This window comes from Trachypithecus francoisi, unplaced genomic scaffold, assembly GCF_009764315.1.
Source record: "Trachypithecus francoisi isolate TF-2019V2 unplaced genomic scaffold, Tfra_2.0 Lachesis_group1, whole genome shotgun sequence".
NCBI classification, from domain to species: Eukaryota; Metazoa; Chordata; class Mammalia; order Primates; family Cercopithecidae; genus Trachypithecus; species Trachypithecus francoisi.
The window spans coordinates 94409193-94435753 of record NW_022681454.1 but is presented as its reverse complement, the minus strand read 5'-3'; the positions used below and the strand labels follow the sequence as shown (position 1 = coordinate 94435753).

General features: G+C 37.4%; 1 protein-coding gene across 1 annotated transcript in view; it reads left to right on the top strand.

The window, feature by feature from the left end:
* Positions 1 to 2093: 2093 nt before the first annotated feature.
* UNC5C (unc-5 netrin receptor C) overlaps positions 2094 to 26561 on the top strand; it is a 484018-nt gene continuing 459550 nt past the window's right edge. Inside the window, exon 1 of the mRNA XM_033214856.1 lies at positions 2094 to 2491. Coding sequence (XP_033070747.1) covers positions 2368 to 2491 — 124 coding nt within the window. The 5' untranslated portion in view covers positions 2094 to 2367. The remainder of the gene's footprint in view (positions 2492 to 26561) is intronic.

Sequence of the window (26561 nt, the reverse complement as noted above, 5' to 3'; positions counted from 1 at the left end):
GTAAAATATGGTAGCCGCTGGCCACATGTGACTATTTAAATTAAAATTAATTAAATAAAAATTTCCAATTCACACTAGCCACATTGCAAGTAGCCACATGTATCTCATAACTACCACCTCAGAAAGCACAGATATGAACAAGTTCTTCATTCCAGAAATTTCTGCTGAAGAGCACTGGTCGAGATAGCATGAGGCTAATGGGAATTTTTCATGAATGGTAAGAACAGCAGTTTACAATTTTGGTGTAAGGCATTTTACATATGTTTGATCTATATAATCCTCAAATAACCCTATGAGATAGTTCCTGTTACTAGACCCATCTTACAAGTTAGGGAAGAGAGGCACCTAGCTTTAATGCTCAATATCAGTCAAGTAATAAGAAATGCTAAGAACTGAAGGCAGACAGTCTGGTGCCAACACCTACTCTATTGTCAATATCATGATATCTTGGTATGGAGAAGATGAAGAGAGTGAAGAAGAGTTTTGTGTGGTGGACAGAGTCTCCACAGAAATAAGAAGTGGCCGGTTTTGTCAATGTCTTTGGCAAATACTACCTTTCTGGATCTCCCTGATTCATCCAAGATAGGTCTTATTGCCTAGATGGGGCTGTGCAGGCAGAATCATAGAACACTAGAACTTAAGAGAACTTTGAAACTATCAAAATGTTTCACAAATGAAGAAACTGAGACGTTCACAGGTTACCTGACTTACCCAGGGTAACAGTAGTTATGGCCACAGCCAAAATTAGACCTCATGTTTTCTGCGTCTGTGTGTGCATGTGTGTTTACACATGGCCCCCTTGGCACCAAGAACAGAAAATTCCCTGATGTATTGTTAGTTTAAAGATATGCTAATCTTGGGAAATGGTTTTCATTTTCCCAAAATGCTGTCTGTGTCTGCGTGTTGACCTTTTAATAAATTCACTTTCCTTTCGTCTAGTCTTTCCTTATTTTACCCACCCAGTCTTGCATCCCTCCTTCATCATGATAACAGGGATTCACAACCCGGCTATGTAGACAATTATTTCCCATAGAAAGGTAAACAAATTCATAGCAGCTCGAGTTCTTACACACACTATTAGAAATTTAAAAAACATGTTATAGGCTCCATCATCACTTTGAATATCTACAAATTTTGCTTTGCATTTTTTTTTCTAAGAGAGTTTCTTCCGGTATCGCCTCACCACCCTTGTCAGCCACCAAGATGCACGCAAAGAAAGCACTGTTGCAGAATGAGTTTTCATGGAGCTTTTAGTTTCTGTTCCACTGCAAAGGGGTCACATGCGCTCGGAACATAAAGCAGTTTGACAGGAGCTGACAACCCCAGGACAACAGCGGGCTGGAGCACTGAAAAAGCTTCATGCCTTCTTCCCCAACCAAGAAGGACTTCAGTTCGAGCCCGCACCGGCTTCGTCAAACGCAAGACCCGAAGTCGTAGAGCGAGTCCAGTCCCAGGGAATACGGCTCAAGCTTTGCCGGCGCGGCGAAGAAGGTGGCAGGCGGCAGGCTGAGCTCCACCGGACACAGCCAAGTGGCCCAGGGCGCATCCGCTGCACTCCCGGCGTCCGGGTCTGGCGCACCGCGGGAGGCAGGCGCGCGGCCACTCTCCGCAGCCGCTTCTTCCTCTGGTCTCTCTCGCCTCGGCTTCAGTGGGCAAACCCACAGCTGGTCTCCACCTTCCGCCCTGGGCGCTGATCTCCCTCCAATCCTTGCTTACATAAGGCGGGCGGGCGTGCTCCGGCCCCCCTAGCGGAGTTGTGCTGCGCCCTCTACGCCTCCTTGCCGAGCGCCTTCGCGCACCCGTGCGCCCTACTCTAGGATGTGACCCTCCTTGGCCACCCATCAGCGACAGCCGGGACATCTCTCCGCCGGCGTGAGAACACTGAGATTGGAGACCAGAGCGCCTGACGGTGCCCAAGCTTCCTCCCTCCGTTCCCTCCTCCTCCCACTCCCCACTTCAACCCCCACCCCCACCCCCGTGTCTGTGTGTGTTCCTCACTGGCGAGGGGACCCGGAGAGCAGTCCAGACTCGGCGTGCGGCGCAGCTGCGGCTGCTCCTGCTGCTGGGGGGAGCGGCGGAGGTGGCCGCCTTGCGCCTCCCTGGACTTCCCAAGTGGGGGCAGAGCAGTCGCTCGCGGGAGACGTCAGTTAGAAGGCATTGGAAAAGAGGGACCTTCAAACTCCTCCTCGGCGTCTCCTCTCCTCCCCCTTTTGGCCCCTGCCCTTGGAGAAAGTGGAGTGTGGCTCTTGGTTGTCGTTATTTCTTCGGACTGCTTCGCGGTGCACGGATTCAGCTTCTGCCCACTGGGGCTTTCAGCTGTTTGCGCGTCTCTCTGTTCCCCCCTCCCCCGGCACACCTCTGTCTACGATGAGGAAAGGTCTGCGGGCGACAGCGGCCCGCTGCGGACTGGGACTGGGATACTTGCTGCAAATGTTCGTGCTACCTGCCCTGGCCTTGCTCAGCGCCAGCGGCACTGGCTCCGCCGCCCAAGGTAAGGGGGTCCGCCAGGCTCCGCGGCCACCTCCCTTCGCTTCTTCCTTCCCTGCTGCCTCTCCTCCTTCCCAGTTCTCCTGACTTCCTCAATTTGCCTCATTGCTCTCAACTGGAAACCACTCTAAATTCCACTTTCCCAACTAGTCAAGAAGCATTATTATTATTATTATTATTAATGTTTAATCCATCTTCCGAGATGGGCACGAATAGACCGGGGACGAACGGGGTGTGGACACGCATCCGATCCGTCTCCATACGTGTGGGAGCCTGGGGTGTCTTGTGCACTTTCGGCTCCGCAAGCGCACGTTGTTGCATATTGTACACACAGAGGTTTGGAGAGACTCTCGGTGCGGGTCGCTGTGTGATATACCGTAGATGCATCCCGAAGCGCATAATGCACAGAGGCTCCTCGCGCTGTGCCAAGGCTGGGGTAGCAGGATCTTCATTGAGTCTTTGAGCACACTAGACCCCGAAGGGCGCTCAGCTAAGGAAATGTGCCCATTACTGTCAAGGACTCGAAAGCATCCGTCCCCCTCGCCTGCTGCTTCAGGTGCTGTGGAAATACACAGCCCACCCGAATCCGCGTACCCGGCTGGAGGCAGGCCCGGGGTGTGCATGCCTCTGCACTCATACATACCCCAATTCATGCCTGCCTCTCACCAGGGGACGTAGAAATGAAAAATCCCAGAGCTCTGGGGGAACCGGCTGGTTGTTCAAACCGAATCCGAAACTCCCCGGCGTGGCCGACCAGTTTATAACTCTGACATTTTAATTTAACGCCTGTGAGCTTTAACATAAGTGACCGGAGCCCTGGGCGAAGCCGGGTTGGGAAGTGTGTGGCCGGGAGTTGGCGATGGGTAAGGGAGGAGGGGAGGCTCAGGAGCTGATCGCCCGGCTCCCTTCGTGTTCCCCTAGTTTGAAGTGTTAGCAGCAGCTCCCAGCCTTCCAAGCCAGGGAAGCTGACTGGAACGGAGCGGAGAAGAAAGAGCCAAGGCTGACCCCTCTGCGGTTTCTCTCGGGTCACCTGCGCCCCAAAACTTCTGGCCAAGCCCAACTCCTACCTGGGTCTCTTAGCCCAGTTCAGTGGTGATAGCCGGCTCAGGCGAGGCGGCTCAGGCGAGGCAGCTCAGCTTTTCCTGGAAAAAGAGAGGATGAAGGAAGCTTAGGCAGCATTCAGAGGCAATTCAGGGATTCTCCCCTCACTCTCGGTTACTATTATTTCCAAATTTGGAGAGTAAAGGGAGGCTCTACCGTAGCCCCAACTCCCCAGGTAATGTCCAGACACCCTAGGGGTTCCGGAGAGCATTCCCTCTGATCTTAGAGAGGCGCTGGGGATGGGGGTGGGGTTGTTGAAAGTGGAGGAGAGCGCCTAGCATAGGAGTGTGGTCTGGGTGGGGAGGTAAGTGATTAGCAAGGCTTTGTGAATTAGCGATAGCTTCTTCGGGAGTAAATTTTCCTGCTGCCCTGCTAAGTGGCCCTGCTCATAAATCCTTCCTTCCCTTCTCGCCAGATGCCTCCCATCCCCGAGGTTCTGCTCTTGTTTTCTTATGCACACTTCCAGAGTTCATCTGTCTGTCCATTTAAAAAGGAATCTCCACCAAGAATCATGGCTTGTGGATTTCCTAAAATTGATAACAAGTTCTCAGGGCGCTAGCCAAGGATGCTTAGAGGGGAGTGTTTGGAAGCTTAAGTGAACAACCTGATGAATAGTCGTGGAATCAACCGCGTGACTCCCTATGGAATTCGCCTGCTGTTATTGGGCGCACAAAGGACTGAGCCATGGAGGTGGGTGGTGGGAGAGAGGGACGGGACACGGTGAGAGAACTGTTTGGGAAAAGGACAAGTTAAAGTCCCCAAAGATGTCAAACAAGAGATAGGATTCCTGCTGAGAGCTTACAATAACCAAATTAAAAAGACTGGGTAGAAAAAGGATCAATAAAGATAATCAAACAGGTGAATGTAAATGGGTTAATATTGAAAGAAGAAGGGAGAAGAGATTAAAAAGAAAAAATGCTTAGGATAGACTGTTTTCCTCTTGCACTTTTTATAGAGTAGGCAAGTTAAAGATTGGAGACTGAGTCTCCTCTTAAGTGGAAAAGAAAACGTACTCTGTTGGGTGTGTGCATTTCACTGCAGTTCTTGTCCATTTCGTTTATTTAGTTCCTTCAGTTCTTGATTAGCGAAATTTTTGTTTGAATCTTATGGTCTGTAAAATGCACTATTCTACCACTTTTGTCTTTGTTATCCTCCATGTTCCAGGGATACCAGCTCTTCCTGTGTTGTCTGTTAGTTATCAAAGGAAGGATAAAGCACCAAACTCCACTATCAGCTACTATCATCACTGCAGTACATTACCCCAGCCCGTTTATCTTGAGCCACTATTAACACTTTCCTCTCAGAATCACACATTTTATAAATTGTCTGATGGTCAGACCTCCTTTCCCTTCTTATTCTTCTTCTTTCTGCTTTCCTTGGACTAGAACACTAGCCCATACCCTCAAGGTATGACTTCCTTGTGACGATGACTTAAAGATCCAAATGAACTATTTCTTATGAATGAAAGTCCAAGTGCAATTAACATGGGAAAGTTAATTTAAGCACTTTACAATGTGGATGAGGTTTTCATTCTGTTGTTGAAGTACTGCAGAAATTAGAAGTATGTATATATCTTCAGATATGATCAAGGAAACAACAGATATTTAAGATAAAACATAGAATAGGCATTATTTGTGAGTGTACTGAGTTTTGTAACTGTGGTTTAGACAGCAGTCATATTAAATAGGTCCTTGGGAAATTCTCTAGGCTGTAGGCAACAACTTTCTCCTTTCTGGCTATGCTCTAATTGTTTCATTCAGGATTGCTGGGAACTCCTAGCTCCAGGGAATTTGCAGTGTTTCTGACTTCCAAGAATGAAAGATTTTACTAGTAAAAGGCATGTGTGTGTGTGATCAGTGTGCTTCCGAATTAGGACCCTCCTAGTTTATAAATGCATTTTATCTGGGCTACACAGCATTGGTATGCTGCTTATCTAGCACCAACTAGTGTTTGAGTGTTAACACCACCAAACTCAGGACAAAAAATTACTGAAGTCTCTAATCAGATTGGGATAATTCCCTATTATCTTAATTCATAGTTTTGTTGTTTTTTTTTTTAATGTCTTCCTACAAAAGAGTAAAAATTCCTTTATGCGTGTTTGCATATTGGTGTGATATAAACAGACAGTCAACAATGAAGACAACTAAAGTTCATTACAATTCTGTCGTATACGTTTCCATTGTAGGAGTACAGAAAATTTATGAATTCACATTAGGAATATACAATAAGGAAAAGTAGGCTAGTTTACTTCTGTTTAGAAAAATAATTTTGTGTATTCTAGCTTAGAGAATGCTTAAAAGCTTCAAAGAATAAACTTTCCAAACACTTGCAAAGAATTAGGAATCATTAGATTATAACTGACATTTATTGACTCCCTGTATTCTGGATACTGAGGGTAAAGAGTTAATTAAGACAGGGTCCTCAAACGCCTCCTATTGTAGTTTGGGAGCTGGTTGTCCTAGTCAGAATTCGTACGGGTCTATTTTAAGCAACCCCCCTAAGGACATGAACAGGGCATGAGCTCTACTAAGCAAACCCTCTTAGCTTATTTAGAATTATTGTTGAGACTTAAATATAACTGTTCTCTAATGTATGCTAGGTTCTCCAATTAGTGCAAACAGCAAGTGTGCTCTATTAGGCCTTAACTGCGTTTAGCACTTTTCTGATTTAGGTCATGGCTTTGCAGGAGCAGCAGAGGGAGTCACTCTCAGAAGAAACATTAAAATACAGGCTGCAACCACTTCAGGAAGATAATGGGGAAAATTGTGGGGTTTGAGATTGAGCCAGTGCTATTGCCTTGCAGTTTTAGCCTACATATTTTTTTAGTTTGACTTTTGTATTTGTGGCAGTTAAAAACAAACCTGTTCACATTTCCTCACAAATTAGAAACAATGTTTTCTTTAGATAAAGCATGGTATTAGAAGTAAAGTTCTTAAACAATTATTGTGCACTCATATTGCATCCCAGACTGAATGCTATTTGTTGGAAACGGAATGTTGTGAGGCAGTTTCAGCCCTACAGGAAGACAGAAGTAGAATCATGGAATTATAATTCACTTTCTTAAGTATAAAAGTGGACACAGGTATAGTACTTTCTGGATTCAGACATCCGAAGACAGTAAACATAGGTCAAGCTAGGATTCTAATGTGAGTGGTGGTGGGGGTTTCTAAAATTTCTACACAGAAGAACTTGGAGCAGCGATTTGGCTGGAAGTTGTATGTTCTTGAAGCTAAGTTTGCGTTGCAACAGCATTTTACTTAGATTTAATGCAAGTTTCATCTGGCTCTGGGGAGGCAGGAGCTAAGAACTGTTAGTGGTATATGCCCATTCTGTCAGTTAACATGGTGCTTACCAATGCTTCATAATACTGCTTCCAGCACCTCCAGCTGTGTGACTATGAGCAAGATATTTAATGTTTCCATGCCTTAGTTTCCTCACATATAAAAATGAGGATAATATATACTACAGGTTACAATTAGAGAAGCATTTAGCTCATAGAATAGAAGTATTATTCCTTAACTTCCAATTCTACAAACCATTGGCAAAGAAATCTAGATGTAAAAGAAACTAAAGGTCAATAATTTTGAACTCAGTATCATGATAGCTGCTGACACTGCTTCCCCAAAAGCAAGAAATGGAGCTGTCTGAAGAGATGCTCCAAAGTAGATCATTGTAAACTCCTGAACAGAGCACGGTTCTCTGAACAGCCTGTGGGAATCTCATTCCCTTCCACAGCCTCTTTTCTTCCCTTCTGTTCTCTCTGGGAAAATTAACCTCCTATTAGTTCTAAAAATGCCATGTTAAGTCACTGCCAGTTAAGTCCTTGCAAGAAGCTTGTCCTTGACTTTCTGTTTTCTCAAGGAATACTGCAAGATAACGTTTCATAAATCCGTGAACACTATTACAGAAAAAAGGTACACCCCAGGGTTTCTGATAAGGGTTTGGGGAAAATCAGACCTTTATGTGAATGTGGACAGTTTTTCTTTAAAAGAAAATGGACACAAGTGTATACTCTAAATAACATAATTGGTTGTGTGTTAAAACAAAATAAACAAAAAATAGGTCAACATGAAGGCAAAGCAAATTCACCAGAACCTTCATTTATTCAAACTATATTTGCAATAGGAAGTTTTGTTATCCTAATTTAAAACAGCATAGATAATCTAGATGACATATATTTTGGTGAAATATTTGCATTTAATTCTTACTGTTTAATGGTTATGGCTATTCTTTGCATGTTTGGAGCAAATGTTTTCTGTCAAACTTTTGAGATAAAATAAGAGATTTGTAGGGCATTTTATGTTACTTACAGTTTAGATTTTCACCTACAAAATTGTCATTCTGCTTCTATTATTGGTTCTGCTTCTGCACTCTTTCTTTTTTAACCTGACTTCTTAAACATATGTAGGGATGCTTCTTTGGTTTCATTTCTTACTTGGATTTGTTATTGCTTATGTATTTGTGGAGGAGGGCTACATGAATATGAGACCTTTGGTATTATTTCAGTATCTCTTAGCTCAAGGATGTTTTACTCACAGAAACTCGGTGCTGTTTTTTATGCTACTTTGAAGCAGAGTAAGTTTGCTTTGAGCGATATTCAAACATTAATGTTTCCCTTTTTTCTAGTTTTTAAAAAAGAAACTCAGTAATGGGATAATTTATAGTTTCTCTTATTTTAAATATTTGTTATTTTCAAACTTATGGAGATTTTAATAAAAACATTTTATAGTAATACTTTTATGAGCTAACACGATCAGAAATAGAAAACTTTTTTTTTTTATCCTGTCTACCTCTATGGAACCACCAGAAGAATTTCTGCCTTTTCATGAAAACCCAAAACATATATCATGCTGCAGATATTTGGACTCTTTATGAACAACATGTTCGAAAATATTGAGCTGAAATTTCAGAATTAAAAAAAAAAAGTTTTGTGTTGAAGTTGTACTGTAGTTTTTTGTTTTGAGCATTGCTGCTCCCCCAAAAGTTGCTCACTTAGGAATATATAATGAGGTTTTGAAATACACAGAAGAATGTTTCCAGATTTTATAAGTACTTAAAACATACCTCCCCTTCTACATGGAGTATATAGTATTAAAGTTGCCATTACATTAATTAAGTTGAAGTTATAATTTAGAAAGTGAGCTATAGCTTTGAAAGTGCCAAATATGCAGGTATTTGTCCTTAGGTCAGTATAGTTTTTGTAGCAATGAGCAGTGATGCAAAAGTGCTTTGTGTGGCAAAAGTGAAGTGTAACATCTGAAAGCCCCCATGTTTGGGGAATACCCTCTTTTAGTTAAATAGCTAAACACATCTCATTGCCAACGTGGCAGTGGAATGTGAGAGTGAGGGGAGCCAGGTGAAACTTCAGTATACAGGTATGCCTGTTAGAGTTCTTATTTTAAATACCAGGCTCACAATAATCGTATTAACAGATGATATTGATTACTCAGATTTAACACCAGAGTTACCAGTCTTACTTATTTTAAAATGTTGTGAGGATAGGGGGTTTTACCATCATTAATCATGTTGTCATGTGGATCCTGTGGCTAGTTTCATTTCTCAGCAATTATGAGAGCTATAAAAATGCCTCATGTAGATGACCATGGATCATATCCCCTTCTAACTGAGGATGTGAAACAACAGAAACTCCCTGAGCACACTTAACAAGTTCATTGATGCATGCTAACATTTCTCAGTTTTAGTCAATCTCTTAATTGATTATTTAATCATGGACTGCCTGAACTCTGTTCTTATTTATTGTTTTTTCTCTCTTTTTTTCTGTTCGGAAGAACCACCTTATATGTGGATATTTCTTTGCAATAAAAAGAGAGTAGTGCTTGTTTATTAAAATGCATCTACAGTACAGTCGGAAGGGATATATCCATAAATAGAAATATATCCATAAATAGAAATGCAGGTTTTCTCAAAATTTAAAAAACTTATAGAGTATATAATAATATAAAAATGTAGTATAGAAGTAAAGCACAGCATTTGTAGATAAAAGCGATCATTTTAAATTAACTCATAATATACATTCTCTTAGATAATAGAAGTTTAGTGCAATGTAATAGGGTACGTGATATAAAAGTATCTACTTATAATAACAAGCAAATTAATTCATGTACAGCAGTCCTCCCTTAAATACAGGAGATATTTTCCAAGAGACCCAATGGATGCCTGAAACTACAGATAGTATGGAACTCCCATCTACACTGCTTTTTTTCATTTGATAACCAAGATAACTACTAAGTGACTACCAGACAGGGAGCCTATACAGCATGGGTACATTGGATGAAGGAGTGATTCATGTCTGAGAGATTTTGTCACGCTACTCAGAGCTCCACGCACTTTAAAACTTATGAATTGTTTATTTCTGAAATTTTCCATTTAACATTTTTGGACCACAGTTGACCTCAGGTAATTGAAACTGCAGAAAGTGAACCGCAGAGAAGCAGGGGACTACTTTATAGAAATAAAGGTAAAAGGAGCAATTTGGGACTCTTCTATTCTCTATGAATTTGCGTATTTGTTACTTGTATTCAAATTCAATATTTTAAATAATTCTAATATCTTTTTGGAACTTCATATGGCCTTAAAAACCCATTGAAGAACTAGATCAAAGATTATATTTTAGCCAATGGTATTCTGTAACTTTTATAGAAACTAAAAATCATAATCAGTGACAAGAGCACTGTTATTATACATGATTTTCAGAGATCTGTGTTATTACTAATCAAAATCAAACAAGTAACCAAATTATTACCACAACAAACTCTTTATGATTGGAAATACAAAGTAAATAATGGTAATTTCACTTTGAGCTGTATGTCTATGTGAAATACGTTGACATTAGAATTTCGCTTTTGATTAAGGGAAAATGATACATTTTATCTCACTGAATAAAGTGTTTGGCAAATATACACATTGTAGCCACCCAGTGGAAGTGCTCAAGTTTAGCAAGCAGCAATCTTGAAGTCATTCTAAATGAAACATTGATTATGGTGCCTGTCATTTTATTTAGCAACTTTCCTTTTTCCTTCTGGATCTCCTCTATGAGATGATGAAAGAATAAAGTTTAAAAATGTGTTAGAGATCAAATTCAAGGATTGAAGGAGGCTCAGACATTTCCCGCCCTGCCTCCCACAGCCATCACCCACAGAGCATGCAGGGTGGTGGAAAACAGAAGCCCATTTCAGTAACTGCTCTCAGAAGCTGAGGAAAAACAGACATGCTCAAATGATTTATTTGTGCTATCTGGAATAGAGACCCTAAATCAGTATTTCATCATAATATTATTCAACAGGCCCTCTGACTTGAAACTTTTATCTAAATAGAGTCTTGATTTGCACATATTTCAATTAACATAGCAAAAGAATTTGGGAAGTATTTAAAAGGTAGAAACTTGTAAGAAGTTTGAATTGTATTGGAACAATTTGGGCAGGATGTGCTTGTCTGAGAAATCTAGACTTAAATCAATGGTATACCAGTATCCTCCAGGGGTTTTATAAAATGCTACTTCCTAAGCTATTCTGTTAAGTATTGTTGTCATTTTTATTTGTGTTTATATTTATACACACATATATAAATCTGTATAGAATTAAAATGACCACAGTGAAAAATGTTATAGTTTACTTACTATAATATGGTTAAAAAAAAAAAAAAAAAAGTAGAAGGATGGCCAGGAGAAGTTTTGGCAGTATGTTTTCCCAGTAGCAAGGGAGAGCAGATAATTTTATTGGATTTATTAGAAATGATGATCACATGAAAGATACACATCATTTTTTATTGAATTAAATAACTATGGAAATATTTCCTAGGAGGGTGTTTCCAGGCCGACTCTTAATGAAATGAAGAATGACAAGGAGAAAGCAAACATAGTTCCCTAATTCCCTGTGAGCATATATGTGCTTACACAAATTGTGAGTGTGTGTGTGTGTCTGTAGCTTTTTATGTTTTAGGAGCAAGAGTTGATTTTCAAACAGACTTGGCAATATTCTCAAAAAACCAATGGAGCCTATCAAACAAATGAAAAAACTTTTTAACTTGTAAAACAAATTCATAAAGGTAGTCAAGGACTAAGAACTCAGATTTAATCACCGATTTCTAAATGAAGAATTATATCTGAACTTTTCTTAGAAAAGTTGCCTTGCTCTTGGCAAATTGCACAGTCATTTCCCCAGTTTCCAAAGAGATGTTTCTGCCTCATTAGTGCAGTGGCTTATCTGATGGAAACAAGTTCTCTCCTGTCATCCAAGTGACAGAGACTAAGGGATCTCCACTTTCACTGACTTATTCAAAGCCGTGGAGGAGAACTGCTGTTGTTTTCCTACACGGTGGACTATAATTTGTTGACCAAAGGAGACTGTCGACTTTTATGCCTGCAGTGCATGCAGGGGTAAAATCCTTTCTTCACATTTATGAACCCCTCTCTGGGTGCTCGCTGGAAGAGACAGCATGTCCCTGGTAAGCACCCTACGTGAGGTGACCTCTCATGTGTGCTGATTGAAGAAGAGTTCAGTTGTGCTGTTCTTCTCTGATCAGAATTCAGTGATGGTTTGTTTCAACCTCTTAATCAAATGGAGTTATGTTTGATTTTCTTGGATACCCTCAGATGCCATATTGGTGGCTTTGTTTCCAGGTTTATCCATTACATCTATTTAAAGCTTTATTTAAATGGATGAAGATACAGTTAATTGGGAGGAGGGAAAGGTTGTTACTAAAGAAAGAATAAACAGAATTGTATTCAGTATATAGTGATAATATGCTTCCCTACTTATATTCACTAGTGTATTAAATGCAGGCTAATTCTATATTTACATAATACATCAACATATAAACATATATTGATTATTATTGTCATACATTCCCACATCACTTGGCATTTTTGAACTAGGATTTTTAAAGTGCGTAAATAAATTCTAGGATTAAGCAAACTGTTTTGAATGTTTTCTTTCATACATATACCATTCATCGGTGACGTGGGGTTTTCATAGTGAAATATGTAGTGTACTGCTAAGAATGGCAAAGCAAATAATAATGCATCACACAGATTTCAGATTACAAGTCTAAATACTAATGAGGGAGGTTGCCTGTTTAATGCTGAATGAAAGGTTAAAAAGAGAGTCTTAAAGATAACAGCGGACTCCAGAGTTCTTGAGTTTGTTTTGCGTTCAGTGACAGTCACTAAATTAGGGAAAGGAATGTTCAAACAACACACTTGAGGAAAAGTGATTTTTATAGAAAGGAGCCATTTCTGCTAATAGCCAGTAACTGCACATAACCCCGCTGACATTAAAAGTCCATTAGCTAAGCCCAGTTTAAATAGCAGCTGATGCAGTGTCAGCTAAATGTACATTGGAATTTTTTCATATAATGCAGTAATAGCAGTTCTATAATTTTTTTCCCCTAAAACTATGTACATTAAGTAAAACAAATGTCATCTGATAGTGGTGGCAGGGCTGCTAATAAACAGGCAGAGATTTGTGATGAAGCAAAAGTAACAGTCTATATAACAAGAAGATAATAAATAGTAGTGATGGTTTTTAAAGGGAGCCTTTGAGAAAAATCATATGGAGAAGCTTAAGCTGACATTCAGAAAGAGTTGTTTCCATAGAAGCACATATTAACATGAGCTACTTTGAGAAATTCACTTAAAGTGAAGTGATTTTTTTTTTTTTTTACTCTTAGCTGAGTGTCTAGTTTTTCAGTGTATTTTGAAACTATACGACACTCCCCCCACCTCAAACACTGTTATGTGTCTAAATGGGAGAGAAAGTAAGGAAATTAGAAGAGAGAGCAAGTAAAAAGAGAGGAATGTGTCCTGATATTTTTAAGGTGATTACTATGATAATCCTTTTGAAAGAAGTATGATGCATTATTGCTGTCTGAAATGAAATTGAAGGTTGAAATACCCACATTATCTCCCCCAAGAGAGTTTCTTACATGTACATTTTTCCGTCTTTTGAATATTTTCCAATCTTCATTTTAAACATCTGAAAGACAAGAAGTTTCACTGCAAATTTACACTAGTATCCAAAGATCATTAGTAAGTCACCTTAACGTATCCTCTAGGACAGTGTTCTGCAACTATGAAGCCATTGTGGAGGCAAACGGGATTGCTCAGTAATCTAATGTGTGTTGAGAACAGGGCAGTAATTAATCAGTGGCTGTCATGCTTAGACCACTATAAAGTATTACGAGAACCTCCATGCCGACCTTCCCCTCCCCTATTATCAGACCATTAGTGAAGCTCTGTACAAGTAACAAGGGTGGAGCCCTGCTTAAGCATATGACCCCGATAGCTTGTGCATAAGCTTTGTGAGCATTTTCACAATGGTCTTGAATTCTCATTATACTTTCTAGTAGTCAGAATTATTTATTCAATATTCTAACCAGAGGCATCACATCTTTTATTTATTTAGATTTTAAAATTAAGTCCATATTTCCTTATATATATATATTTTAAAAACTCTCACAGAACCCATCATTTGTTGGAAAAAGAGAAAGCAAAGAAAGGAAAAGGAAAAGCTTACTCTTTACTGTAGTGGGATGGCAGAGATCTCCCCCTATATTAATAGATTTTCATACATGCATTTCTTAATAAAATCAAGAGGTACTCTTTGGTGTTGTTAACTGTTTTAATTCAGTCAGGCCACTGTAAAATCTTATTTTGAGTGAATTGGGAGCTTACATGGTCAGGGTTTAAGCAATTAAATTACTAACCAAAATCCCATTTACTAACATATTGCATGAGGGACTTGATGAATAATCTCATCTTTAGTATATAACTCAAACATTAATAACAGATGGAATATGCCTCAGTTCAAGCCATGGGCTTTGATTTTTAATTCTAAACCCATTTTATTTTTTTCAGACTCAAATATCTATTAAAAGTGACTATTTTCCATATGTTTTTCCTTTTGTATTGCATAAAACTTAATTCTATTGCAAGATGAATAAAGAATGTCATTGTATTTGGCCACATAATAAATTTACACACATCTGTGAGCTAGTATTGTGAAACTGAATTATGTTGAAAATAACAAGATGATGCCAGACTGATTGAAATAGGACAGTTATTACATTGGACTTTGGAATAGTTTTTAGAAAAAGATTACCCTGTTAATGTACTGTTACTTTCATGGATAACTTTAGAAGTGTGTTCTTTTTTTTCTGTATGAATGACATTAAAAAATATATATGGAGTGGCCAGGCGCAGTGGCTCATGCCTGTAATCCCAGCACTTTGGGAGGCCAAGTCCAGTGGATCACCTGAGGTCAGGAGTTCAAGAGCAGTCTAGCCAACATGGTGAAACCGCGTCTCTACTAAAAATACAAAAATTAGCTGGCCATGGTGGTGTGCGCCTGTAGTCCCAGCTACTTGGGAAGCTGAGGCACGAGAATCGCTTGAATGGGAGACAAACGTTGCAGTGAACCAAGATCATGCTATTGCACTCCAGCCTGGGTGACAAGAGCGAGACTCAGATCTCAAAAATATATATATATATATTTATAAATATGTATGTATATATACATATATACACGTATATATACATGTATATATACATACATATTTATAAATATATATACATATATACACATATATCCACGTATATATATACATATGTGTATATATACGTGGATATATGTGTATATATACATACACTGCCAACACATAGTAGAGTATGGATTGATCTTCACTTGATTATTTATTATTTATGCTTATAAAACTTGTATTAAAGGCATCTTTAATAATTTCATTTTTTAAAGTGTATCATGGCTGTGTTTCTTTGAGTGAATGCTGTGAATCTCTCTTTTTTTCCAACTTAATCCTTTCTTTCTTTAACTGCTAGAGAATTAAAAATGTATTGGATGTGTGCATGTATTTGTATGTATGTGTGCACCCGTGTGTGCGTGTTTGGATCTGATAATTTCCTGATATAGGAAATGAATAAAATTACTCTGAAAAGAAATATTAAGATGTACAACCAAATGTATTCCTCAGACACCTGTGCTGGCCAAATACTAATGGCAGCCTTTATATAAGTCTCTTGGTACAGGTGAATAAATTGTGCTAAAATATATGCTTTGCAAATTGAATACAAGTTAAAATCTCTTAGTTTCACTCCATATTTTCAAGGAGAAGATTCCAATAATAATAATAGTTACATCATAGAATTGTAATTAACAGGGTCATCAAAAGTGAAGAACTGAGAGTAGCTCCTGGCACCAAACAACACTTAATGCGCATTAGCATTTGTTGCCGTGCTGTTTTATTCTCATCATATAAGTCTATGCCATACAATGATTTTCACTTGGCATTATTATGAAAATAATTAGATAAAAGAATGACAAAATTGCGTTCTGTCGGGGGTAACATCAGGTGAAAGAATGTCATATGGACCAATAAAAGCATGTTGTCAAAGGTAAAATTCTTAAAATAAATTGGCACTTTTTAAAATCACATTTCTTTTTGTAACCAGTTAGGTTATGAGATTCTGATTTTACAATAAAACTCTTTGAAAAGTCAACCCACTTTTGTTTCAGTTTTATGAATAAGCAAGTTTAGGTAATTTCTTTTTTTCTGTGCCAGGTTCTGAATCTAGAATATATTTCTATAAAAGTACTACTTGATAAACTTTAATGAAAAAAATAAGTTTGTGCTTTTCTCTACTATACATTTGCTGTAGTCATAAAGACAAATATAATTAGAATTCAGGAAGAAAGGAAACTTGTTACCCATTGCTAACATTTAAACTCTTTATGAAGGAAGAGAAACAATTAACCTTCCTCACTATATCAGAAATTTTAACACAACAAAGTCTTTACTGATACTAATATAAAAGCAAAAATTAATTAAACTGCAATTTCCAAGCAAGGTCAAATTTCTACATTTGCAAGGGGACACATTATTGTATAAGCAAAAAAGAAATTAATTAGGTACCCTACTGTTAAATATATATGTTGTGACTGATACATATTGCATTTAATAAAATATTCCTGAAATGTACTAATGAACAGACTCTAGCTAAACTCTATAGTTTCTAAAAGACATATATATGTTAATGTTAATCATGATATAATTAAGGAGAAGGGAATGGAAAAAATATCCGAAGATCATAGTTCTACTTGAAAATGTTTTCCATTGTGTATTTGTAAAATGAAAGTGTACAGTTCCTTAAGTAACAACTTTATTTTGAAAAATAATATGAATAAAGAAAAAACCTTTCAGCTACAAAGAATACTCATTATTATTTGTTTTGGTTCACTGTGACATTTTTATGTTCTTTAAAATGTGTCATTGTAAAATTTAAACAAGACAAAACATAAAAAAATCTTGTCCTCAAAATGTGTCAACTTGATAGGAAGAACATAACCCAAAATATTTATAACCCAAATTAATGCAATGGTGGACCTTTAGCAAACATGATGTAATAGATGCATTAACTAACTAAATAAACAAGGACAACTCAGTCACCACTTTAGGATGATACCCCCACAGGAAATATTTTAAGTAGGTCTATAAAACACTGATTCACTTGTAACTTTCTCTGTCCAAAAATCAGGTTAACACTCTTTTATTTTTTTAGCCCAACCCTCCTCCCCAACGTCCTCAAGTGCTATGCTGCAGGGAATGTTCCACGTTTAAAACTCTGCAATCAACAGTGTGGTTTAGTCCCTACATAATTATAAAAATGTTTTATCTTTATAGGATATTATTCCATCTAAAGAATTCAACAGAAGCTTTTAATGATTGCTTAAACTGCTTATTTGGGGTTTTATGCTACCTAGAACATTGAATTTGTAGGGATTTTTATTTGAAGATTTCCAGGGAGGGAAAAACGAAACAACAAAAAATATGAGACTATTTAGAATGCCTTCTTTCAGGCTGTACCTGTATTGTTTTCTGAAATAAAAACATACTTCTCAAAAACTAATTTTCTGAATATTAAACTGTCTTAGGAAGTTCTGTTGAATGATTACTGCCTTTTTTGTTTTTGTTTTCGAACTAACAAGAACGATATTTATTTTGTGCCATAATATATTATTTATTTGCTATTATTTCGTTGAGGTGTAGGAGAGCAATTCAGAGAGCCAAGTTATTCGAACAAATAAAGAATTAAATTATTTCCTGGAGTCCCACATGTTTACATGTTCACAAAAAATGTACACATATTCAGACACTTGATGGTGTTGTGTTTAATGATGTATTATTTAATGATATCACATTAAATGATAAAACTTGTTTTATCATTTAAAATATTATTAAATAATAAAATATTATTCATATTATTTTTCTTTTTTTTTTCTTTTTTTGAGATGGTGGTTTGCTCTTATTGCCCAGGCTAGAGTGTAGTAGTGCAATCTCGGCTCACTGCCACCTCCTCTTTCTGGTTTCAAGCAATTCTCCTGCCTCAGTCTCCCAAGTTGCTGGCATTCCAGGCGTCTGCCACCATGCCCAGCTAATTTTTTTGTATTTTTAGTAGAGGCGGGATTTCACCATGTTGGTCAGGCTAGTCTCGAACTGTTGACCTCGTGATCCACCCACCTTGGCCTCCCAAATTGCTGGGATTACAGGTGGGAGCCATCATATTATTTTTCAAAATAAAGTTGTTACTTAATGATTAAATGATGTTACCTAACTATTTTTAAAATATGTCCATTTCTCCCAACTGGTTCACTGAAGAAGGTTCTTCCTGCTTCCTGTCCTTCCTCACTCTCCTCTAACCTCCACCTTCAAGTCAGGAAAATTCTAATAGACACCATCAGTAGAACTTTTTTTCTTAAAACCTTTTTTTTAACCTTTACTCAGCAGTTACCTTTAGAATAGGATCTGAACATCTTACCATGAGTGACAGGAGTATTTGTGCTAACCCTCTGACTCTCTTCCCTGTCATCACAATCTTCCGGACCATGAACCCTCCCAAATTTGGCACAGGCTGTTCCAGTGCAGCCTCAGTAGATGACATCCTTTAGGGTTTTCTCACAAGCCATCGTGCCCACTTACTATCAGTTTCGCTTAAGCTCTTTCATTTGCTATGAACAAGTGTTAATTCCTCAGGCTCCCTAGTTTAGATCTTCACCCCTTCTTACAGCAACCTTTCCCATTTCACAGGAGCACTCTTCTTTTCCCTGTGTCCTCAGTTGATAGGCCAACATAAGAAGTACAGGAATTGATGAGTTGATTCTGGTGTCTCCAGCACGTGATACAGCTTTTGGCACACAGCCAGAAGGTAACCGGGATTTTTTTTTTTGAATGATGTTAAGTGAATGCATATTTTGTTGATGCATAAATAAAGCATCTTGGAAGGACTTTGTGTGAGGACTCAGGGTTGTAAAGTTCATTGAAACTTTCCAGGTTCTCTTCATCACCCACTTTGAGAGTTACTGGACAGAGCGAGGTGAATGTGAAGTCGTAGGTGGAAATCAAGACTATCTCAGGAGTGAGTGCTTCCCATCTCTTAGATTCTAGCTAAAAGGCCAATCTCCTCACCCTCAGAGATCCATCTCTAACTTCAGACTTTCTCTCCTGTAATTTGAGACTATTAACTAATGAAGAACTTGGATTCTGTTGCAGTTGAGGAAATAAACCCCAGACAATTGACGGGTAAGCATTAAGAGCACAGTTGGGCTCTAACTGGTTTGGTCAATTTACCTAAAGACAGAATTGGGAATTAAAGAGGTGTGCAAGTCAAACAGCACTGCAGTACTGCCAGAGAATCTTTCCAATTATTCAACTGTAGAATTCTATCATATGGAATACTGACAAAATACATTGACTTTCAGGTTGAGTGATGAAATTTTGTTCTATTTTGGGATTATTGTTGTGCCAAAAATCACCCCATGGCATACTTTTCATTTTTCTCCACTGTAAAGTCAACAAGTCTTATGCGTGGCACAATGGTGTGAGTGTGAGGTGGTGGGGAAGGGTGGCTATAGGAACAGAGGTAGAATGGTAAAATAAAGAAAAATAAATATGTTTTGGAGTATATATTAAACCAAATGTTTCCTTGTAATTGACTATTGTCTGAAAATTCTTTTGGTAGGACCACAGCCTATTATTTTGGGGCAGGATATTTTGATTTTTTGACAAGGAAATAGTATAGTGAAATGTATCATTATAAGGTGTTATTGAATAAAATATTCTCATAAGCACTTTTAAGGTAACCAAAATATGTTATGGATTATGCTACACTGCTAGCAAAGAGGAAATTATAACAAGTAACTGCTTCTTGTTTCCTAAGACTTCAGTAAACACAGACCCAACTTGCCCTGAATAATTACCACAGAGAGCTGTGCACTGGTCTTTAACTGGTAGTTGTTTGTAATCAAGCAGCCTGAATCTTGCTTTGACATAAAGCAGAGGAAGTGGTTAGGAGACAGACCTGTAATTATCAGCAGCAGGTGCCCATAATGGAATGCCAGAGAGATGTTTAAACATTACTTTAGGAAAGACTTCAAGACTGTCAATTTAGACCAAAAAGCATTTAAGGAAAAACTGGCTTACAAACAGTATTAAAAGAATACTTCTCTGGAAACAAAGAAAAGTTTAAGAATCCCATTAATGTAAGTTAATCTAGTTTTTTTCCATACACCCAAATACTATAAAGTTATGAAATCTAAAACAAGGCTGGATTCCACTTTCAGAAAAGGGATGATTTAACAACATTAGACATTCTGGTTATTAAAAGGTTTATGATGTAAACAAAAACTTTTCTCTTTAGTAAGAATCACATGAATATATTGAATGAATGACACACTTCCTTTTTTAAACTAATTTTCATGGTTTCAAAGGTCCTCAAATCTTGATTTCATATTCATATATGACCAAATATATTTACTTGTCAACTACTGAACAAAAATGCACCTTTCAGCAGCAGTTTTCATTTTTCACTTTTTTTCTGAAAAAAAGTCCTCTCTAAATACAACGTATAAATAATAATAAGCCATATGATAAGATGCTGTATATTCAATAGAAACTTGTAATCATGTTATAAAGGAAATGTTAAATGTCAATTGATGATGCCAGCACCACTTTTAAAAATGCACTTAGTGTTGTTATTTTGATAGTGCAATGTACTTCAATATTTCTCTCAAGTTATGCACTACTGTGGTTAGTATTAACTTACAGGAAATTCTATTATATGAGGCATTGACTAAAAAAATCCAACAAGGGCCAGGCGCGGTGTCTCACGCCTGTAATCCCAGCACTTTGGGAGGCCGAGACGGGCAGATCACGAGGTCAGGAGATCGAGACCATCCTGGCTAACACGGTGAAACCCTGTCTCTACTAAACATACAAAAAATTAGCCGGGCGTGTTGGTAGGCGCCTGTAGTCCCAGCTACTCGGGAAGCTGACACAGGAGACTGGCCTGAACCTGGAAGGCGGAGCTTGCAGTGAGCCAAGATGGCGCCACTGCACTCCAGCCTAGGGGACAGAGCGAGACTCCATCTCAGAAAAAAAGAAAGAAAGCCAACAAAACATAAATGCTTTGGTAGTGTTTTGAATTTTTAAACGAAGAATTTTATTTTTCTTTCTTTTCCAAGTAAGAGTACACTTTTGTGGTTTTCTGTTGTGGGAGTGAATGAACTTTGTGGAACTGAATATCTCCTAATGGAGAGAGGAATCGTGATATATCTGTATGACCCCATTCATTACCAGATGGCCTTAGCATACATTTTTGGAAATATTTATTTTCCTGCCTAATGCTAACCATATATTTATCATTATGAAAACAAGTGGAAAAGTCAATCATTCACTGCACTTGCCAGAAATGCCTTTAGCTCCCACAATAGTTACATGTCAGCATCTTGCCCCACTTAAAAGCAAGACATAAAATTTATTCTGGAAATTTACCGGGAGAGACCAACCTTCAAAAATGTAAAGTAGAAGATCTCTGTAGCTAAATAAAAATATACTTAAGTCACACTTGATGCATTACACTTAAGATAGCCCCATCTAAATCTACATATGCAAGTTGCAGTGTTTCAGTTGTTGTTCAAAGTGGACACCAAATACGGAAGACAGATTCAAGAATTACCTAAACTTCGGTGGATGAAAAAAGGAGTGTAAAATTTTTATGATTTGTAGTTTGTCTGCATATTTTGACTTATTTGGAATACTTTTTTCTTAGATTGTTAAGGAAATTAAATTAAGCCTGATATTAGGCCCACAGATTATATAATTGTAACAAAGCATCAAAGTAATTGAATTCTCGCTAGGGAATTTTTTAATTAATTAATTTTTTTTTTTTTTTTTTTTTGAGACAGGGTCTCACTCTGTTGCTCAGGCCGAAATGCAGTGGTGCAGTCACAGCTCACTGCAGCTTCAACCATCTGGGTTCAAGCAACTCTCCTGCCTGAGCCTTCTGAGTAGCTGGGACCTACAGGGATGCACCACCCTGCCCAGCTAATTTTTTAGTTTTTTGTAGAGATGGGGTTTGCCATGTTTCCCAGGTTGGTCTTGAGCTCCTGGTCTCAAGCAGTGTACCCACCTGGGCCTCCCAAAGTGCTGAGATTACAGGCATGAGCCACTGCACCTGGCTGGTATTTTAAAATTTATATGAGGATAAATGTGACTAGAAGGATAGATGTGGAACTTCGAATATATATATATACATATATATATGTATATATATAGTGTATTCTCTCAAATCACAATTCAGTTTAGCTTTTTTAATAGAGGGAAAAAATCAGTACTACTGAGATGAATCCAATTCTGGAAGCATTAATTGGTATATCCCATGGAGATAAATGAGACAGAATAGCATAACATATGGTACCTGCCTTTAAGAAACTTAAAATCTTGTTAGGAAGATAAAATATTACAGATAAAATGTATAAAATCATAAGCTGGTCAACTGATATAAAAAAATGAATAAAAATATTTTGGAAGAGATTAAAGGAGAGAGAAATGTGCTTTGGTAACTTTTTGCTGGAATTGCTATTACCTAATTTTCAGAAAAAAAAAAAAAATCAAGCAACAACTTTCTTTGCCTTTAATAAGGACTGTTCTTTACTTAATTCAGAGAGGCTACTGGAACTGTTTTGTTATAGCCATGCACAGTTATATCCTCTCTTTGCCTCTTTCCATTTTCTTCCCCTTTCAACTTGAGAGCAAATCTTCCCTGGGGCCTCTCCTTTTAACAGCTCTTGTCTTTACCTTGAAGTGCAGAGCTGCAGAGAGTCCCTGTCTCTAATTTCTTGAGTCGCTCTCTACTTGGCTCTCCCAGGGTTAGACTACATTTCTGCAGTGCAAAATGAGTCTCCAATCCAAATTTAGCTGTTTTATTACACACTCTGTAGCTAAGCCACTTTAGGCCAGACATTACCACATCTCTCAGCAACAGAGTTTCAGTTTGTCAAGTTGTGCACGTTTGTTGTCTCCTTTAAAATACAGTTTTACATCGTTTAAAACTTGTTTGGATTTTGAGTAATGGTCTCCTTGGTCCCCGTTGTTTACAAAATGATGTCAGTGCTTGAAGGTAAATGGTGGCAACGTTAGATATTTCTCCTTTTCCTTGAAGGCTATATGAAGGGAAGGAGACCCTGTGCATGAATCTCCATGGGTGCGAAAATAGATAGAGTTAAGCATAAGCAGCCTGTAGAACTACTTCAAAGCCAGTTGTAGAAATTTCTATAATTAACTAGAATTCTTCAGGTAAGTTCATATCAAAGGGGCCAGAGGTCTTTGTATGAAAGATTCTGAAAATCAGATTTTAAATTCAAAACATAAGAATGTTTTTGCCTAACAGCTTTCACAAATCAGTTTCAAAACATAAACAAATAGTTAAAAGATATATATATTAATTTTAAATTTAATCATGTAATAATTTTTAGAACTGGAATTTCCTTACTCTGTAATCCTCCTGCTAGTAAAAGCTTTTTGAACTTTTTCTTATGCCTTTCGTCATTTGGAAAAACTAAGAGTATTGTTAGAGTAAACAGTATATAGGATGCCAATGAATATTTCTGAAGCTCTGGTGTTTTCTAGTTTCAGGAATAGGAATGTTAAAAACAAAAATGTGGGAGGAATATAGGGAAATAATGTAAAGTGATTTTGCAATACAGTGTCAGAGTCATGCCTGTGGTAGGCTCTTATTAAAAATTTCTGCATTGACTGCATTAAAAGTACATGTAAAGGAACTTCATATTACAGATTAATAAGAAAATCACCACACATTCCCTCAAATAAAGTTTGCATAATTCTTATCAAATTCCATCCTTTTATTTGGCATAGAAATTATATGCCCATAAAAAAACTTCATTTTTCTTAAAATAGGTAAAAATAGTAATTACAAAAGCAGTTATAAATATTTACTATGTTAAATATATATACACACAAACAGATATTGAATTGACAGTTGTATGATACCAACATAAAGACCATGAGAAAAGATAGAAGCTGAGAAATACTCCAATATTTAAAAAACCTCAAGTTTGCACAGCTTACCAATGAAGTATCAGGAGTCTTTCTTTAATTTATCAAATCAGTTTGGTCACACTAATCAGAAGTCTTGATTTGCAATTGTATATCTTTGTGATTTAAAGTGAGTTAATTTATTATTTCCCAATAAAGGCAATTTATTAAGCATGAAGTATAAAACAATGTCAAAGGCAGGAAAAAATGTTTCAAAATCCTAAGCAAAGTAAAATTAGGAAAATATTATTAATGTGTGTGATGCGTTTTTGTCGTTACTAATACATTTGGAATTGAAATTGACAACATTTCTTGAGTTCAGTTAATTTTTGTCATTGGATTGTAAAAGTAACTTGTTTGGGGATCTTCATTTTTAGGAAGTTTGTAAATAGGATAAATGCATGGGTGTATTAAATAATTTAAATACAGACTTTTGCATTTGATCTTCAAAATATTGTCACTTAACTTGAAACTTTATCCTAAAAGCTATCATACTATGCCTGTATTAAAGACATGTTTTTGCTTTGTATTATTGGTTTTTTTAGTGCTACGTATTATTTTAATAAAATTAAAATTCAACTTTCAGCTAATTTTATTTATTAAGGACTTAGTAGAAATAATTATTCTTTTGCGTTTTTATTGTTACTTTGTAGTGTTGGTAATATAACCATGTTAAAATCATTTTTTTTCAATCCACTTGAGTAGTTTCGTAGCAATACAGAACAAAATTCACATTGTGAAACATACCTTAAATATGGGCAATAAGAAGACCATTTATGCCCCATACTCCACTTTTTTTTAAACTTTAATTCATTATACAATGTTTAAAAATAGCTTTTTTTTTTTTTTTTTTTTTTTTTTTGAGGCAGAGTCTCGCTCTGTCGCCCAGACTGGAGTGCAGTGGCGCAATCTCGGCTCACTGCAAGCTCCGCCTCCCGGGTTCACGCCATTCTCCTGCCTCAGCCTCCCGAGTAGCTGGGACTACAGGCGCCCGCCACCTCGCCCGGCTAGTTTTTTGTATTTTTAGTAGAGACGGGGTTTCACCATGTTAGCCAGGATGGTCTCGATCTCCTGACCTCGTGATCCGCCCGTCTCGGCCTCCCAAAGTGCTGGGATTACAGGCTTGAGCCACCGCGCCCGGCCAGAAAATAGCTTTTTTTGTGTGTGGTGATTATTTAAATACTCTGGGTTTTAATTTATCTTTGAAGACACGAATTAAAAACTTGATAGATAATGGAAATAACACATTTGTATTACTTACTAGTTTTGTAAGTTTAACCTATTTCTGACCATTTTTTGTTATTGCTCAGTAGAGTTAAATTGAAAGTATAGCTAGACTAAAATTAGTGTAGAAGAATATTTATTTACACTTTGTATTGTAGATCTTCCTTTTAGAGCATTTTCTTCAACAGGTTCAGTCTTATTAAACCTTTGTCTGTCTATCTACAGCGTTGCATGAGATACTAGGTGCATTATAGTGACCCAGAGGTAGGGAGACCACATAATTTATTGCCTAAATTGGGTCATTTTTGTGCAGGAGAGAGAAAGTTATTAATAATTGTTTCTTTACAAGTATAAACTGGGATTGTCCTGGGTAAACAAGATGGATAATCACCCAACTGGGACACTGCAAGATCATGTAATACCTTCTTAATCACTAGGGGAAAAGTTAGATCATGCTCACAGCGAATTTAGAATTAAATGTACTATATTCTGTGTCTTTGAAAAATTGTTGCCGTTTCATGAATTTGAATAAAACAATTGATTAGTCAGAACAGTTACCTCCTTGCCCATGTCAATTAACAGAGTATACTTTACCTGTGCACCTTTAGTCTTTCATTAAGCCTATTTGAATTTTTAAAATTAAATGTGTTTTAGAAAGTAAAACAGTTGGCTTCTTATGACAGATGATTTTTCGAAAAGCATAGAAATTAAGATTTGTTACACCATGAACAACACAAATCTATAATCTATTTTGCCAGAGTTGATATAGCCCCTTACCTCCCATTCTTGTTAGCTGTTATTCCACCACTGGGAATTGTCATTAATTGACTATCACTTTTGAGTAGAGTAGCTACTCTATGCAACAACAGAACACAAAACAGAAAACCTTGACAGTAACTTTCTGTAAAGTTTATTTGCTTGACACTTCCAAATCCAGTATCTTGGACTTCGGCAAGATATATTAGCTGCGTATGTCTTTTTTTTTTTTTTTTTTTTTTTTTTTTTAAGAAATAGGCTTAGCACACTGCTTTGAAAATTGAATATGGGTTTTTTAATGTACTATCTTAGGTGAGAACTTGAACATCACATTTTGAGTTACATGTTTTTCACATCTTTTTATCTTGTGGGATTTATAAAAATCATTTGATTAAAAATTTCTAGAATGAAAAACACCAGAATAAATCTTAACTGAATAGAAAGAGTGAATAATGATACGTACCCAGAGTCACGAGTTTCAAAACGTAGTTCTGCAAACTTATAAGAGTATATGGTTGGAATTTTGCTTAAAGAGAATTATAAAGCAGATATAATTTGTTTTAGTACTTGAGCAT